The sequence below is a fragment of the Diadema setosum genome, chromosome 13, assembly GCF_964275005.1.
Source record: "Diadema setosum chromosome 13, eeDiaSeto1, whole genome shotgun sequence".
Classification (NCBI taxonomy): domain Eukaryota; kingdom Metazoa; phylum Echinodermata; class Echinoidea; order Diadematoida; family Diadematidae; genus Diadema; species Diadema setosum.
The window spans coordinates 16,876,788-16,891,137 of NC_092697.1; the positions used below are offsets into that span (position 1 = coordinate 16,876,788).

At 37.4% G+C, this 14,350-nt stretch overlaps 1 protein-coding gene across 2 annotated transcripts; it reads right to left on the bottom strand.

Moving 5' to 3' along the window:
- Positions 1-2,929: 2,929 nt before the first annotated feature.
- LOC140236854 (uncharacterized) lies at positions 2,930-13,898 on the bottom strand. Of its 2 annotated transcripts, XM_072316791.1 has the most exons (9): positions 13,829-13,898; positions 13,297-13,349; positions 11,292-11,394; positions 10,502-10,584; positions 10,120-10,199; positions 8,890-9,060; positions 7,780-8,006; positions 6,954-7,172; positions 2,930-3,470 (listed from the first exon to the last, which is right to left on the bottom strand). In XM_072316791.1, the coding sequence occupies exons 1-8, from the start codon at positions 13,882-13,884 to the stop codon at positions 6,998-7,000; spliced, it is 948 nt and encodes a 315-aa protein (XP_072172892.1). In that variant the 5' UTR covers positions 13,885-13,898; the 3' UTR covers positions 2,930-3,470; positions 6,954-6,997. The 2 variants fall into 2 exon arrangements, with proteins under 2 accessions (XP_072172892.1, XP_072172891.1); XM_072316790.1 differs by lacking the exon at positions 2,930-3,470 and having other exon boundaries at positions 6,129-7,172.
- Positions 13,899-14,350: the final 452 nt, after the last annotated feature.

Sequence of the window (14,350 nt, forward strand, 5' to 3'; positions counted from 1 at the left end):
ATCCTTAACATGTACAAAATTCAATAGTGTAAAACAACTTGTATTGTTCAAGGAACAGTAACATTGTTCGATTTTGATAGTGACCTTTGACCTTTCAACTTTTGCTGAATATCCAATCTGATCACTTATTAGAGCTCTCTTGTCTCACCCCAGATGCAAAATTATAAAAGCTGCTTGACTTTTTTTTCCATTACGATGTATAAAAACATTCCTTGGCAAGAGAAGATGAACCGAAGATAACACAAAGCCCAAGAAAAACAATTTGTATTTCACGCATCTATGGCTGCACTTTGTATCACAAGACACATCCAAATTCAACAGTATTCACAAAATTTGTTTACCCATTTTCAAAATATAAGTGAATGAATGATGACAGATAACTGTGTCTGTACAACAAATTCACTTTCAGTATGTCACAATTGCATGAGGTCATGTAAACAGTTGGATTCACAAGGTTACAAATGACAAAATGTTAATCATCTTATTCAATATTAGGAGTGTAAAAAAATAAAAATAATCATGAAATCACACAATCTTGCATCAGGAAAATTAAGACCTATGTATGTACATGTACACATGTTTAATGATATTTTACTAATCTGCAACAGATATGGATGTTCCAAGCGATGTCAAACCATCATTTTCTAAAAACTGAACACTATAATAAACCAATGAATTAACTACGCTGTACTTTATCAATTTGCTAAGTGTACACTTGTGTTCTCACACAACTTGTCCTCTTTCTGTAGTACAAAACCTTATGAGTCAACATGCCCACTTTGCCACAAAAACAAGTTATAAGACACACACATAAACAAAGAATATGAAAGCATGGCGTAAGTTCTTCTGTTTACAACAGAAAAATACTGATTTGATCATGATGACACTAGGGAATTCATTTTTACTGATGCCTGTTTTTCTGTTTTAGACCTCTTCCAACACACTTGATAAAGAATTTCTATACTATGACTTCCACAAATTACACCCTCTTTGAACATGAGAACAGAATGCAGCTTTAACTGAACATTTTTAGTGTAAAATGTTACAGTGACATGAAGACTTTTTCACTGATGCACTGACCAGAACTTGACACTAACTTTTTTGTCTGGTGGCCTGTTCAGGCCAATAAAATCTTTAAATCAGATATTATGGTGGTTGACAAAGATATGTCGTGGCCCAAACTAAAAGCAAAAGTGATGATCCATTCTTCATTTTAATCGCCCAATTGGGTCACCAAAACATAAATTTGGTGGCCTGACACCACTTTTTACCACTGCTAATGCCGAGCCCTACAATGGCTACACATGTACAAGCCCTGCTCTTTCTGGAATGGAAGTAAACAAGAGTAGAGACCAACAGTGCAAAATGGTGAGGGGCACAGCTGAAGTAACCAGGACCTTGATGAAAAGTTTCCAAAGTACAGAACACACACATATCCAAGTAAACCCCAATAAGCTGCAGCTTGGTTATACACATGTATGAACTAACAAAGAAGAGTCTCGTGTTTAAGAACACTGATTATTTTCACAAATTGTTGGCCACATCCTAAGCAAGCATACTCTCTCAACATAAATCAGCCCTCTGTCTTTTTGTTTTTCGATTTTGTTTTTTTAAAGCCACACATTTCTTTGTTTCACTCAGACCAAAGTGGCAAAAAGGGAGACATCCTCTGACATTTTTCCTCAAACTCCATAGTGATTCTGATGCGGAGAGATTCGCACCATGGTCACATTACATGAAATACTAAAGCAGTGTTAAAAGGCAGCATAAGCATGTTTCTAATGTACGAGAAATTTAAAGGGAGAGGGTTGCATTGATGCATGGGATCAGGCAAAAGCATTACATAATCATCAAAACATACTTTGCAGCTTACTGGATGAAATGTACCAAAAAGACTCACTGTTTAGTATATAGCATAAAAACAACCCCAAAACAGAGAACAGTGAGATGAATTGAACATGTCAATCAAAAGTAGTCAAAATCTTTGGCTAATATCGTAACTTTTCATGCTTATATCATAGGCTGTTTAATTATAAAGCATTTTCTAATAGCTGTTTTAATACAATTTTTTTTTAACTGCATTGTATGTATGTATTGTTGTATATTTGGATTGTACATGACCTTGATGTAAAACAGCATTTACCTGCTGATCTTGTTATCCTGTCAAAATATGTTGAAATAAGCAAAGAAATATGAAATGAAGCTTTTATGTCTTGAATTCAAACAGCCTGCGTTAAATGATCACAATTTTTATACTTTATTTCTTGGCCTACGAAACAAAGTTGAGGAGCACAACGCACAACACTTAACCCTAACTAGGCCGGGGGGGGGGGGGGGGGGAGAGGGGGCCTCCAAGGCCCCCCCCCCTCGACGTTCCGCGCGATGTATCACTATCGCGAAAAGCTATCGCTGCGACGTTTCATGACTTTTTTTCTTTTGAGTCTCCCGCATCTTTTGACACCAAATTTGCGATGCCCAGGCGCGCAGTTCCAAGGTTGCGCATAAATATGTACGTGCATGTCAGACCAAAAATTGCTCGAAAACGTGAAAACTGTGCTTACAGGCAAATTTCATAAAAGCATGATTATTTGGGGGTTTTATTTAATATCAAAATCAATTAATAACATATTTTCTTGTTCGGAACAATGTCGCGGACAAATTTCATCAAAATAACAATGAAAATCATAACGTCGAAAAAAAACAAAGAAATACATAAGAAATTCAAAAAACAATAAAATACTTAGGAATTTTTTGTGATAGCACAATTTTTTTCTCTTACATTTGCTAAGGACACTAAAAAGAATATTTACACAAAAAAAAATTGCCTGTTTTGAGCTTCATATAGTGATTTATACCAAATTGTCCGATTTCATGCATTATGCATAAATTAGCATAATTTAGCATAAAATTAACTTTATGGTACTTTAGATTACGTCATAGGCAATGTTTGTGCCAATTTTTGTCGCGATCGTGTGGTCGACGGCCTAGTTAGGGTTAAATTTGAAGCATAGTTCCTCTTCATTGTTGCAAGCAAATAGAAAACTTACTGACTCCAGAAATTAGGTCTATAGTAAGAAAGGAGAGGATATTACAAAAGAATTAACATAATTCTGACAACTGTGTCTATTGGCTACAAAATTAAAATAGGGAAACAAACTAATACAAATGGCATTTAAACAGGAAATCATGACCCCCAGTACATTTCATCAAATAGGTTGTCCTTACAAGATAAGACATCAAAGCTGTCAAACTACATGATTCTACAGCAAACTATAAAAAATGCCCCACATAAAACACAACAAATAGAATTCAGTATTGTCACATACTTAGAAATGGTTGAAAGATTTAGGATAGGAAAGAGTTTAAAGAATACCTTGCCTGCCCCATTGTCTCTCACATTCGAGTTCTACACTCTTACTGCACTTACAGATGGCAGAGAATCATTACAGCCCTGTGTACCATCAAGCAACCTGCAGAAAAGACACAAGATGCAAGAAGAAAGCAGACACATGTCATTACAAATAATTTTGCACCTCATCAATATTACATGACAAATACCTTAACCCTAAAAAGACTGGGCTATTTTGATGCCTCGTAGGGCTTGGGGGGGGGGGGGGGATCTCGGCCGTTGACTGCAAGGAAAATTGGCATGCGCATCACCCACAAGGTAATCTATAAAACTGAATAGGTAATGATTTCACAATTATTCAAATTTATTTTTAATAAATTTATTATGCTAATTTATGCATGAAATACAAAAAATGGCTGTAAATCTGTAATTAAAGGTCCAAAACTGCTAATTTTTGGTCAAGGTACTCTTTGTAGGATTCTCAATGAATCTACATAAAAAAAAATGGCGGTATCAATTTTTTCTTATGTATTTTATTGTTTTAAAAATTTCTTACGTATTTCTTTGTTTTCGACTTTCTGTTTTTTATTGTTTTTTTTCAATGGAAATCATCGGCGACATTATTCCAATCATAGACAACATGAAATTAATTGATTTTGATCTGTAAAAGTAAAAATAATGATACATTTATGAATTTTGGTCAAAAACAGAATTTGCATTGGATTTGTACATGAATCACATTTTTGAGCAATTTCGGGTCTGACATGCACATACAAAATATTGCGTAACTTCAGAACCGCGTACCCGGGCGTCGCGATTTTTGGTCCCAAAAGTTGCGCAAGACTTAAAAGAAAAAAGTCATAAAATGTCGCGGCGCGAGACTTTTATGTTACAGATTAATCGCGAAAAATGTCGAGGGGGGGCCTAAAAAGCCCCCCCCCCCACAGTCTTTTTAGGGTTAAACTCACCACAATGAATTGCATTATCACACCACGTCTTACACAGTATTACATGTACATAATGATGATAACGCGAGTCATTTGGAATCTGACATTGAAACTGAGGGAAAATGAATTCTTGCATTTTCACTGTGGCCAAAAAATGCCTCCAACTCCCCTTGCAGACATTTTGCTTTAAATCTGAGATCCTCTTCCTTACTGAGTGACCCCTACCAAGTATGCTCAATTTCCACCCACATGCTTTTGTGCAGGTAAATATACATGTAGAAGGCACAAGTTTATACAGCACACATGTTTGACACTGGAGAATGAGCAATCACGTATCTCACTCCAGCCTTGATAGGCTTAGGGGAATCCCTGCAAGGGGAATTTCAGGCCAGAGTGAGAGAGAGAGAGTGAGTGAGATTTTATTAGCATAATAGTGAAAGTTTGATTGAAATCGTCAAAAATTGAAGGAAGTTTTTGAAATTGTGAAGCTTCGATCATTTTCACAAAGTAATTCCTCAGTGGTACATACAAATGTATGAATAAGTAGATGAGCGAGTTGATGATGTCATCATTGCACAACTTGCCATATTGTTCTTAAATTCAATCTTGAAATTTCCAGTTTTTTTTTTTTTTTTAATGCAATATTATACCCCAGTCTTGAATACTAATACCTGACTGATAAAGAATTGCAAAATTATTCAGCTCGGTATGACAACATCTCTTACACTTTTATGGCAGAGAAATTTAAATTTCCTCCTTTCTTTTTTTTTTTTTTTACACAATCCATGGAAAATTGAGAGGTGATGAACTCACACACCTGCATATCTATATCTATTGTTTGAGAACTATTTCACAAAAATTAGTTAAACCCACAATGTCATAACTTCCCCAAGTTTCATCTGATTTTGATCAAAATTTCCCTGTTGAGCTTACAAGATTCTACTCTTTTCAAAACTAGTTTGAACACTGTTTTGAAACTACCTCAAACTGTTCCAGAATTCCCCTACAAGGCAGACAGAGTATTCATAAACATAATACTACGGATATCAGGGAAGCAAAAAATAAGCAAACAAAGAGGACAGGCTGACAAATAGACAGAGCTAGCTAGCAGGGAGACAGATAGACTGATAGATAGATAGATAGATAGATAGATAGATAGACAGACAGACAGACAGATAGACAGATAGATAGACAGATAGATTGATAGATAGATAGATAGACAGACAGATAGATAGATAGATAGATAGATAGACAGATAGATAGATAGACTGATAGATAGATTGACTGATAGATAGATAGGTTGATAGATTGGTAGACAGATGGATAGATAAATAGATAGATAGGTTGACAAATTGAGGTAAGCAGAAAGTACAATAGCAAGATATAGGACAGAGAGACAGAAAGATTCAGTGGACTTCACATTGTAACAAAGTCCTCGAGGCTGGCAGTTTTCTTTCATTATATCGAACTTTCATTTCAACCAAACAGATAAACAATAAAAATACATAGAGCGGATAATGTTGCAGCCTGAATTGTCTATTCGTTGTAACTGGAATTTCGTTATAACTGTGTTCATTATAAGTTAACGGGAGTGCACTGTATCAAGATAGATAGAAAGATATTCAGGTAGATAGATAGTTAGACCGATTGATTGATGACCATAGATACAGATAGGCCCTATGGAGCAAGTCATGACTGCCAGGGTAAATGGTTGAGTTAATAACATTGGCCCTTAGATCTTCCAACTGGAAAGTTTGAAATGATGGCAAATACAATCAACCTTGCTTAAGTCAACCTCACATAAGTTGAATAATCACCAAAGTCGCAGGTCTTTTGAAGTCCTCTTCTCTTTATATTCTATTGATTGAAAATCCCTCATAAGTCAAATTTCCTCTAAGTTGAAGCTCTTTCTACAGTCCAAATATAATCGACTTTAGGCAAAGTTGACTATAGTGTAACTATGACTCATTTTCTCTATCTGTGGTTGTGTTCTTTACTGTTTTTTCTTTTTACTTTTTTTTTCATTTTGCCGTCAGTGATGTATTCCATGTGTTTGCAATGATCTGTCTGTTCAGTTATCAAATTGAATGTTGTTCTAACTCACAAATATTTTCTGCAAACTATAACTGCAATGGACAAGTTCTTGTTTAAAAAAGCATGTAAATTGTTTGTCATGACATGTGACACAACCTTGACCAGTATTCAATGTATGTAGATTATTTCTCCCACTAAATAGGAAAATGCTATTGTCGTTACACATGTTTGACTTTTTCCATGCCTGCAAAGAGATTTAATGACACAGAGAGAAGTCATTGTTCAATCCTTTCTAGAGTCCATGTTTCATTCCTAAGTGTTCAACTGCAAAAATGTAGTCAGGAAGAATGATGCACTTCGTTAATTTATGTTAACTATATTAAGTGTTAAGCATGTGAATATCCAACAATGATACTGTAATATAACAATTATATATTGAACTTTTTTTTCTTCTTGTTTTGTGATGACCACTGTGTGACATGTCCCACTGAAGATATTTGAAAAAAAAAGAAAAAAAATCATCTGTCATGAATGACTGTCAAAACTTTGAAGCCAGGCAGCGCCTGTGAAAATTCCAAGCTTGGGAAGTTGTGATACATTAGGTACAGTTCAACCATCCAAACCTTTGACCTAGCATGCTCCCAGTCGGCTGGGGTGGGTCGTGACTTCAGCGGTACTTCCTGTCTCTCAGGGGGGACCTTGACCTCGAACGGGAGCGCGACCTCGAGCGGGAACGATACCGATGCCTGGAGGAAGTGGAGCCAGAGTGGGATCTGTGGCGGTCGCGGCTCCTGGATCTGGATCTCGAACGCGAGTATGATCCTCGATCATTGGATCGGGATCTACATGTGAATAGACACAGACTACATTTAGCATCCACTAGACCGAAAACAAGCAGTGAATATCCCCTGAAGTGTTAAAATAAAACTAAAATGTTGTGTTAACAGAATATGACAATTCCAAAGTCTAAACTTACATCATATACTGCACTACACAGCTTCTCTGGCGGCAGAAGATCTCTACGGATTTTGTGAAGTGTCACATAAAAGAGAGTAAAAAAAAGTACAGTGCATTTCCGAAGTATGTCGTACGGTAACCATAGATAATCGCAACAGTGGTCTCACGGTATATTTTCTTCAAATTAACATACAATGGAATACTGCATCCTTCACATGCCTGGTTGGATTGTTACAGCTACAATTTGTATTTCTATTTTTAGAATATCACGATACAGTGCATGCTATAACACCACAATTATGAAGATCATGTTTCAGGACCCTGATTTTGACAATTCTGTTCTTTCATGGAGAAACTTGTCGCACGTTCGTCTGGAAAAAAGACCCTGGGTCATGTGACAGGTCACATGGTCATTGGCTTCACTCAAACTGGGCTTGGGACAGTCTGGTCAACTCTCTTGAGCTGACCGACAAAGCCCCCTGCCCCTGTTACCTTGACCGAGACTGGGCAGATGCAGAGCTGCTGGACCTTGATGACTGGGAGGACGACGATAATGATGACCTCGATGAGTAGGGCGAGCTGGAGGAGGGGTTGGTGCCTGAGGCTGGACTGGACTTCGAGGCATATTTCGTTGACTTTGAAGCTGCCTTTCCATCATCATCACTGTCCCCGAGGGCGTAGGCAGAGAGGTCGCCGCCATCCTCATCGTCGTCATCATCCTGAATCAATCAATCAAATCAAAGTCGCATGTACAGTATGTCCCCCAAAAAAATTACAATCAGATTTTCGCATTGATAGCACCCAACATGATTAAACTGTCTAAATGCTACTTCAGGGTCTTAAAATATAACATCTTAGCTCTATTTTGCAGAAAACCCCATTCAATTTGGTTATTAAAGCAGTCACAGAGAAATGTGGATTGTTGTAAAGCACGTCATGAGTCTGATTCTTCCAAGTTAGCACTTGGATGCTCTTGTGTGTGAACACAATAGACAAAACTTGGAGGGGAGAGATTCCCGACATGCTCCACAAAATTCCTCATTTCTCTTTGACCACTGAAGCAAATTGAATAGGATTTTCTGTAAGATGTGGGCAATGTGTTATAGCTTCGTACCCTGAAATTGTATTTGGATTGATTCACTATTTTTAAAGTTATCACTGCGGAGGGTCCCGTTAAATTTTTTTTTTTTGGACATATGGTATTTTTCATTCAGATTCAAATCATTTCTGCTACTTGCTTCAATCTAGGGTCTAAATATCCTTACGAGCATAGTACTTTATTCATAGGAATCACATCAAGATGCAACAAAGCCACAGAGCAGAGTAGTGACTTATTTCTCAATGACATATTGAAGCATCCTTCAGTGTTGGCAATGCTTATACAGGATCAACATCATGCAACAATAAATTGACAGCAAATTATTAAAGATAAAAAATCTTGTGAATAACTAGAAGAGAGCAATATGTTAATTTCATGGAATTATTCTGAGTGTCACATAACCCAGCTATTGAACAATAGATACTTCCATAAAACGTAAACATGTACGCCTATTTTTTTTTTTTCTTTCAATGTACAACATTGATGCTACATCAAAGACTAACCTCAGAATCTAATTTGTAGGCATCAAGTCCTCCTTCATCATCATCTTCATCCTCCTCCTCCTCCTCATCATCATCATTTTTGTTATCCTCCACTCTCTGGTTGGGTTGCAGACCTGTGTGGCTTCTGTCGGTGGCAGATGACTTGCGGTATTTCTTCTTCTTTCTCCCAAACTGGACGTTGAGAATGCATGAAATAGAAGGGCAGGACAAAACAAAGGACATGCAGAGAACATTTATGACATCTGCGTCTGGATATATATTAACATGAAATTTGTATACTTGCTTATCCACAAACACCTGCATTTATTTGAGATTAGAAGGTGTGACTAAATGATGGTGCAAATAGTGCAATGTCATGCCAGGCACACAATAGATTGCTCATTGGTTGATCAAAATCCATTCATATGCACTCTTAAAAAGTGTAGAACTGGTAGATATTTTTCTATGAGAATTCACACCATAATATAAAAACAAAAGTTTAAAGATTGGATATGATACTAGCAAGTATATCGGGCAATCTCATCCCTTCTCAAATTGAGCGGGTGAAAAGAAATATTTAATTACGCTACATGCACCAAAGCTGTACGGATGGCAAGAAATAGTACAATGAAATACTAGTCAATGCTCAAGTCTTTATACCAGCTCACATACAAGACGGAGGCAGAAAATTGCTAACTGGATTATGGCAGACATGGCAATGTTCAAAGGAGGGTTGTATGAAATATTTCTTCGTCTCCATCTGGCAATCAATATTAGAGGTTTGGCATGAACCCTAAGCATTGGGTGACAGGAATAATCCATCATATATTTTCAATTCACACATCTTTCATAAGACCTTGTGCAGATTCAGTAGTCAATATTTATGTCAGGGGGCCGTGCCTAGGTTGTCACTTTTACCCAAGCTTGCTCATGGTTGTCATATTAATTCAGACAGGAACATAAAAAAGAGTCATGCTCATAACACACAAAATACACACACCCATGCTGATACATGCATGCATGTACTTTATAAATGCACATATGTTTAGAAACACACAAATGCAAAGATCAACAGACAATGCTGACTGGCTTTATGTCTTTAAAAAGTACTGCAAAAAAAAAACAAAAAAACAACAAAAAACAAAAACAACAACAAAAACAAAAACAACAACAACAACCAAAAACAAACAAACTAAGAATATCAACATAGATGCTTTTTGCCACATCTCATCGTCATGGAAACAAACTGACCTCATCATACTCCTCATCATCGGAGCCCCTCTTCTCCTTGTACTCCACATTGCCTCTTTCATTGTATCCTCCACCGTATCCTGGAAGAATCATCGTAGTAAACATCATCATCATCATCTCTCACTAAAATATTAATGACTCGTAATTTCACAATTCTCAAATTCCTGTCTCATTTTCATTTTCACATATAGGGACACATTTCAATTACAGGATGTTTATAGGCTATAGTAAACTGCATCAGTGATCAGTAAGTCTGAACAAGTTTCAAGGTACTGTGTATCCAATACATCTGAAACATTATCAACCAGACTGAAAAAGGTTTCAACAGGTCCTTTTTTAAAAATATCTTTTAATGTCAACAAAGCAGCATTGTCACATCTACCTGTCCTCTCTTCAATCTTGCCAAACTTCGGAGAGTGGCACACGTTGCATTCATTCCTCCGGGCCCAGTTGACATTGCCACATCTGATCGATGGGAGAGGATGGAAAAATACGCGGATAACAGTTTTTACAGCAACACAATGTAACAGTAATGCTGCACATCATTCACAAGTTTATGTGATATCTATGTATATTAAAGGAAAATAGTAAGAGCTCACACCTTACTGCATGACTTAAGATGAACTTCAATATCTTAAGAGTTTTGCATCAGGACTAGATGACAGTGCCTTTATGATCTATAGATATACAGTAGGCTAATGGAAGTTCAAACGCACAGTTCCTTCCCCATATCAACCTCAAGAGACCTTGAGAAAGTTTTGTAATGCCTCTTTTTCCAAGCTAAGATATGGACATACATACATGTAGTGTAGATATATGCAGGTAGGTCTAACAATCAAATAAGCACAAGCGGCTATGTCACCCCCTTTTTTCACATTCCCTGTTGAGAGCTTTTCTCCTATTCCTAGTCTGCACTCCCTATCTTTTTTTCACAATCATGTTGAGCAGTAGTGACTATATACTGTGTAATAAATTTTAAAGAAATATCAACTTTGATGGCGGCAATCTACTGACATTGCTAACGACACAACAAACCACACCTCTGATTGATTCAAAGCGATAGGTTATGGCCTTTGTTGTCTTTCAACACACATGTGCATTGAGTTGCAAATCTACAGAATTGTCCATTGGATATTAATCGTTTTGTTTTGTCTATTTTGTGTGTCACTCACGTCTTGCACTGCCAGTCATCAGCACTGAACAACCCTCTGCTTCTCTCTGCCATCTGCTTGCCGATCACTGTCCCTCCATCCTTAATTTTCAGCCGACTCTTTTCTGTCCACAATTAAGCAATACACACACAAACTAGAAATGTCGCTTTGGCGACTGGTATGCCTCCGCCATAATGCATGATTTTCCCAATAGGTCTAGATAGTACATGTGGACACTGTGTGATTACATTTTCACAAAATTGGCAAAATATTGGAATGACAAGTTTGTCACAAATGTGTTGAATGTTCACCTTCCTTGACGTAGGTTTAATTGGATGAATAGGAGAGCATGTATCTAGGGATTTAAGGACTTTAACTTGACTTTGACCCATTCATACATTTAGGCACTGAGTAATTTTCAAGGTACAGGTGTGGAGAAAAAGTGCAATTTCTGGATTGAATAGTAAATTGTTACCATTTTCATCTGGCCCTTGACCCTAAAATTCATAAGATAATTACTTTCAGGTAGAACATGCATAATATGTACTAAGTTTCAAGGTAACTTGAGCCACTTCCGAGATATGGAGGAAAAAGTTAGTTCAGCACTTTCACTTGATCTTTGACCTTTTGACCTTTGAGGCAAAAAGAGAAAAAAAAAAACTTTCCAGAGAATTTCTATTAGGTTACACACGCATACACCAAGTGTAAAAAATAACCCTGCTGGCATTGCATAAATATGAGGGTAATAGTAAAATTTTGAAGTCTTGCACTTGACCTTTGACCCCTGACCTTTGACCCCATGAACCCTACATTCTCTAGATAATCACTTCCAGTCAGTACATGTATATACTATGTTCCATGAAGATACCTTGAACAAATTTCCAAGGTACGGAGAAAAAAAAGAAGTTTTAATATTTTTACTTGACCTTTTGACCTTTGACCTCATGACCCAAATTTTCACCAGAGAATCTTAATTGGGTAATACATGTATACACTAAGTTTCAAGAAAATCTCTTCAGGCATTCAATAGATATGGTGGAAATAGTGAAATTCTATGTATTTGACCCTGACCTTTTGACCTTTGACCTTTGACCTCATGACCCAAACTTTCACCAGAGAATCTTAATTGGGTAAAACATGTATACACTAAGTTTCAAGAAAATATCTTCAGGCATTCAATAGATATAGTGGAAATAGTGAAATTTTATGTATTTGACCTTGACCTTTTGACCTTTGACCTTGAGCATGTGCACCCAAAAGTTGATAGGCACAACTTCACCCCCCAATACACATACATGCCAAGTTTCATTAGGATACCTCAACAGGTTTCGATAGTTACCTTGTCCACAAAATTCATTACGGACGGACGGAAGGACGGACGGACGGACGGACGGACGGACAACCCGAAAACATACTGCCTCCGGCACCACTTCGTGGCGGAGGCATAAAAACACACAACATAAACAAAGCAAAACAAAATAAAACCAAAAGAACATGGCTACATGATGTTACAAAAAAATTTCCAAGATATAAATTTCCAAAATGGTGACTTAGACTGTCACTAGTGCCAAAATTGTGATACCGCACACAGATATAACAATGAGTGACACTGAACTCAATGAAACCAAGCAAACCAAGTACATTGTCAGCAAGGGAGCAGAAAGGGATGGGGTGTTGAAACGGTGACACAACATTTGCTCCTGTGACAATTGCTCCAGTCTTATTTTCTCCAAGGACTTAGGGTTAGGGTTGTGATGGGTTTTAGGTTTAGTTTGATGTGAGGACTAGTAGGGGCTGGGTTAAGGTTGAAGGCAGAATGTTTGGCTCAGCATGCAGATATTTCATGGGAGCAATTGTTGCAAGAGCAAATGTCATGGAACCATTGAAAGGAGAGAGGAGGAAGAAGAGAAAGACAACTAAGAGGATTTCAAATTCAAAGAGAACTATATTATCTTTGAACATCTAAAATATAATGAAATGATTATATACAGAATGTTTAAATCAACATGTACTTCACAGAACATACCTGCACCACATCTGTTGCAATGAGTTCTTCTTGCAAAGTTGACATTGTTGCACCTTGAGAAAAAAAAAAAGTCCCAGATATGAGAGTTTTATGTGGTTGGCATATAAATGGACAGAACTTTGGATTCCACAATCATTCACAAAATCTAAGGCATACAGCTGTGTAGGCCTAACTGTGGAGGTTATGCACAATCAAGTATAGAGGAGTAGTACTGAATACACAACCGTCTTCTGAGCTGAGTAAACTGACAATTATCAACATGCAACATCTACATATCCGTCTACACAATTACAAGACACCAATTGCTATACGTAGGACTGTTGGTAGCCTACAGGACCTACAACCAGCGTACCAGCAGTATGCGTTTGTAGCTTAGCCGAGGTACAGTACTGTATGTGACGAGCAGCGTTGTCGTCTCAGAGCTCAGACTAGGATCTAGACGCAAACCAAAAGATGAATGCCAACGACCGCATCCATTAAGTCACAAAGAATCATGCTAACTACCAAATGGTATGCCCAACAAATTACTTACTTCGAGTTACCGCAGACCCAATCGCCATCATTTCCCATGAATTTCCGACTTGACATTTTGACTGACTTATAGCCCTATGTCCTCTTGACTACGTGTACGCATAGGTCAGTATCATTATTACGTATAACTGTATGGGAAGCTATGGTATCTCCGTGAGTGCAAATTAAAGAGAAAATTTGCGCTCGCAGAATTAGCAGACTGATTGTGATTGTGATATACAGATGACAGAAAAGTCACATGATCAACCTGACAGTGTCTCGTTTTTAACATGTCCTCAAAATGTTTTGATGAATTAGATAAAGACCCCTCCGACTCTGCGAAATTTTCCTATGGATACCTATGGAAGATTCTGAACGCAGGCTGAACCTCTGTATTCAGAGGTTTAGTCCTTGAGATGAGCTGGGTCATGACCAGGTGGCGTGGCGTCGAACTATTTTACGGGTTCATTGTCCCAGAATGTATCCAAACCAACTTCAAAACTGAAGACACCGGGTGCATCTATTAAATTTCTTGGTAAACTAT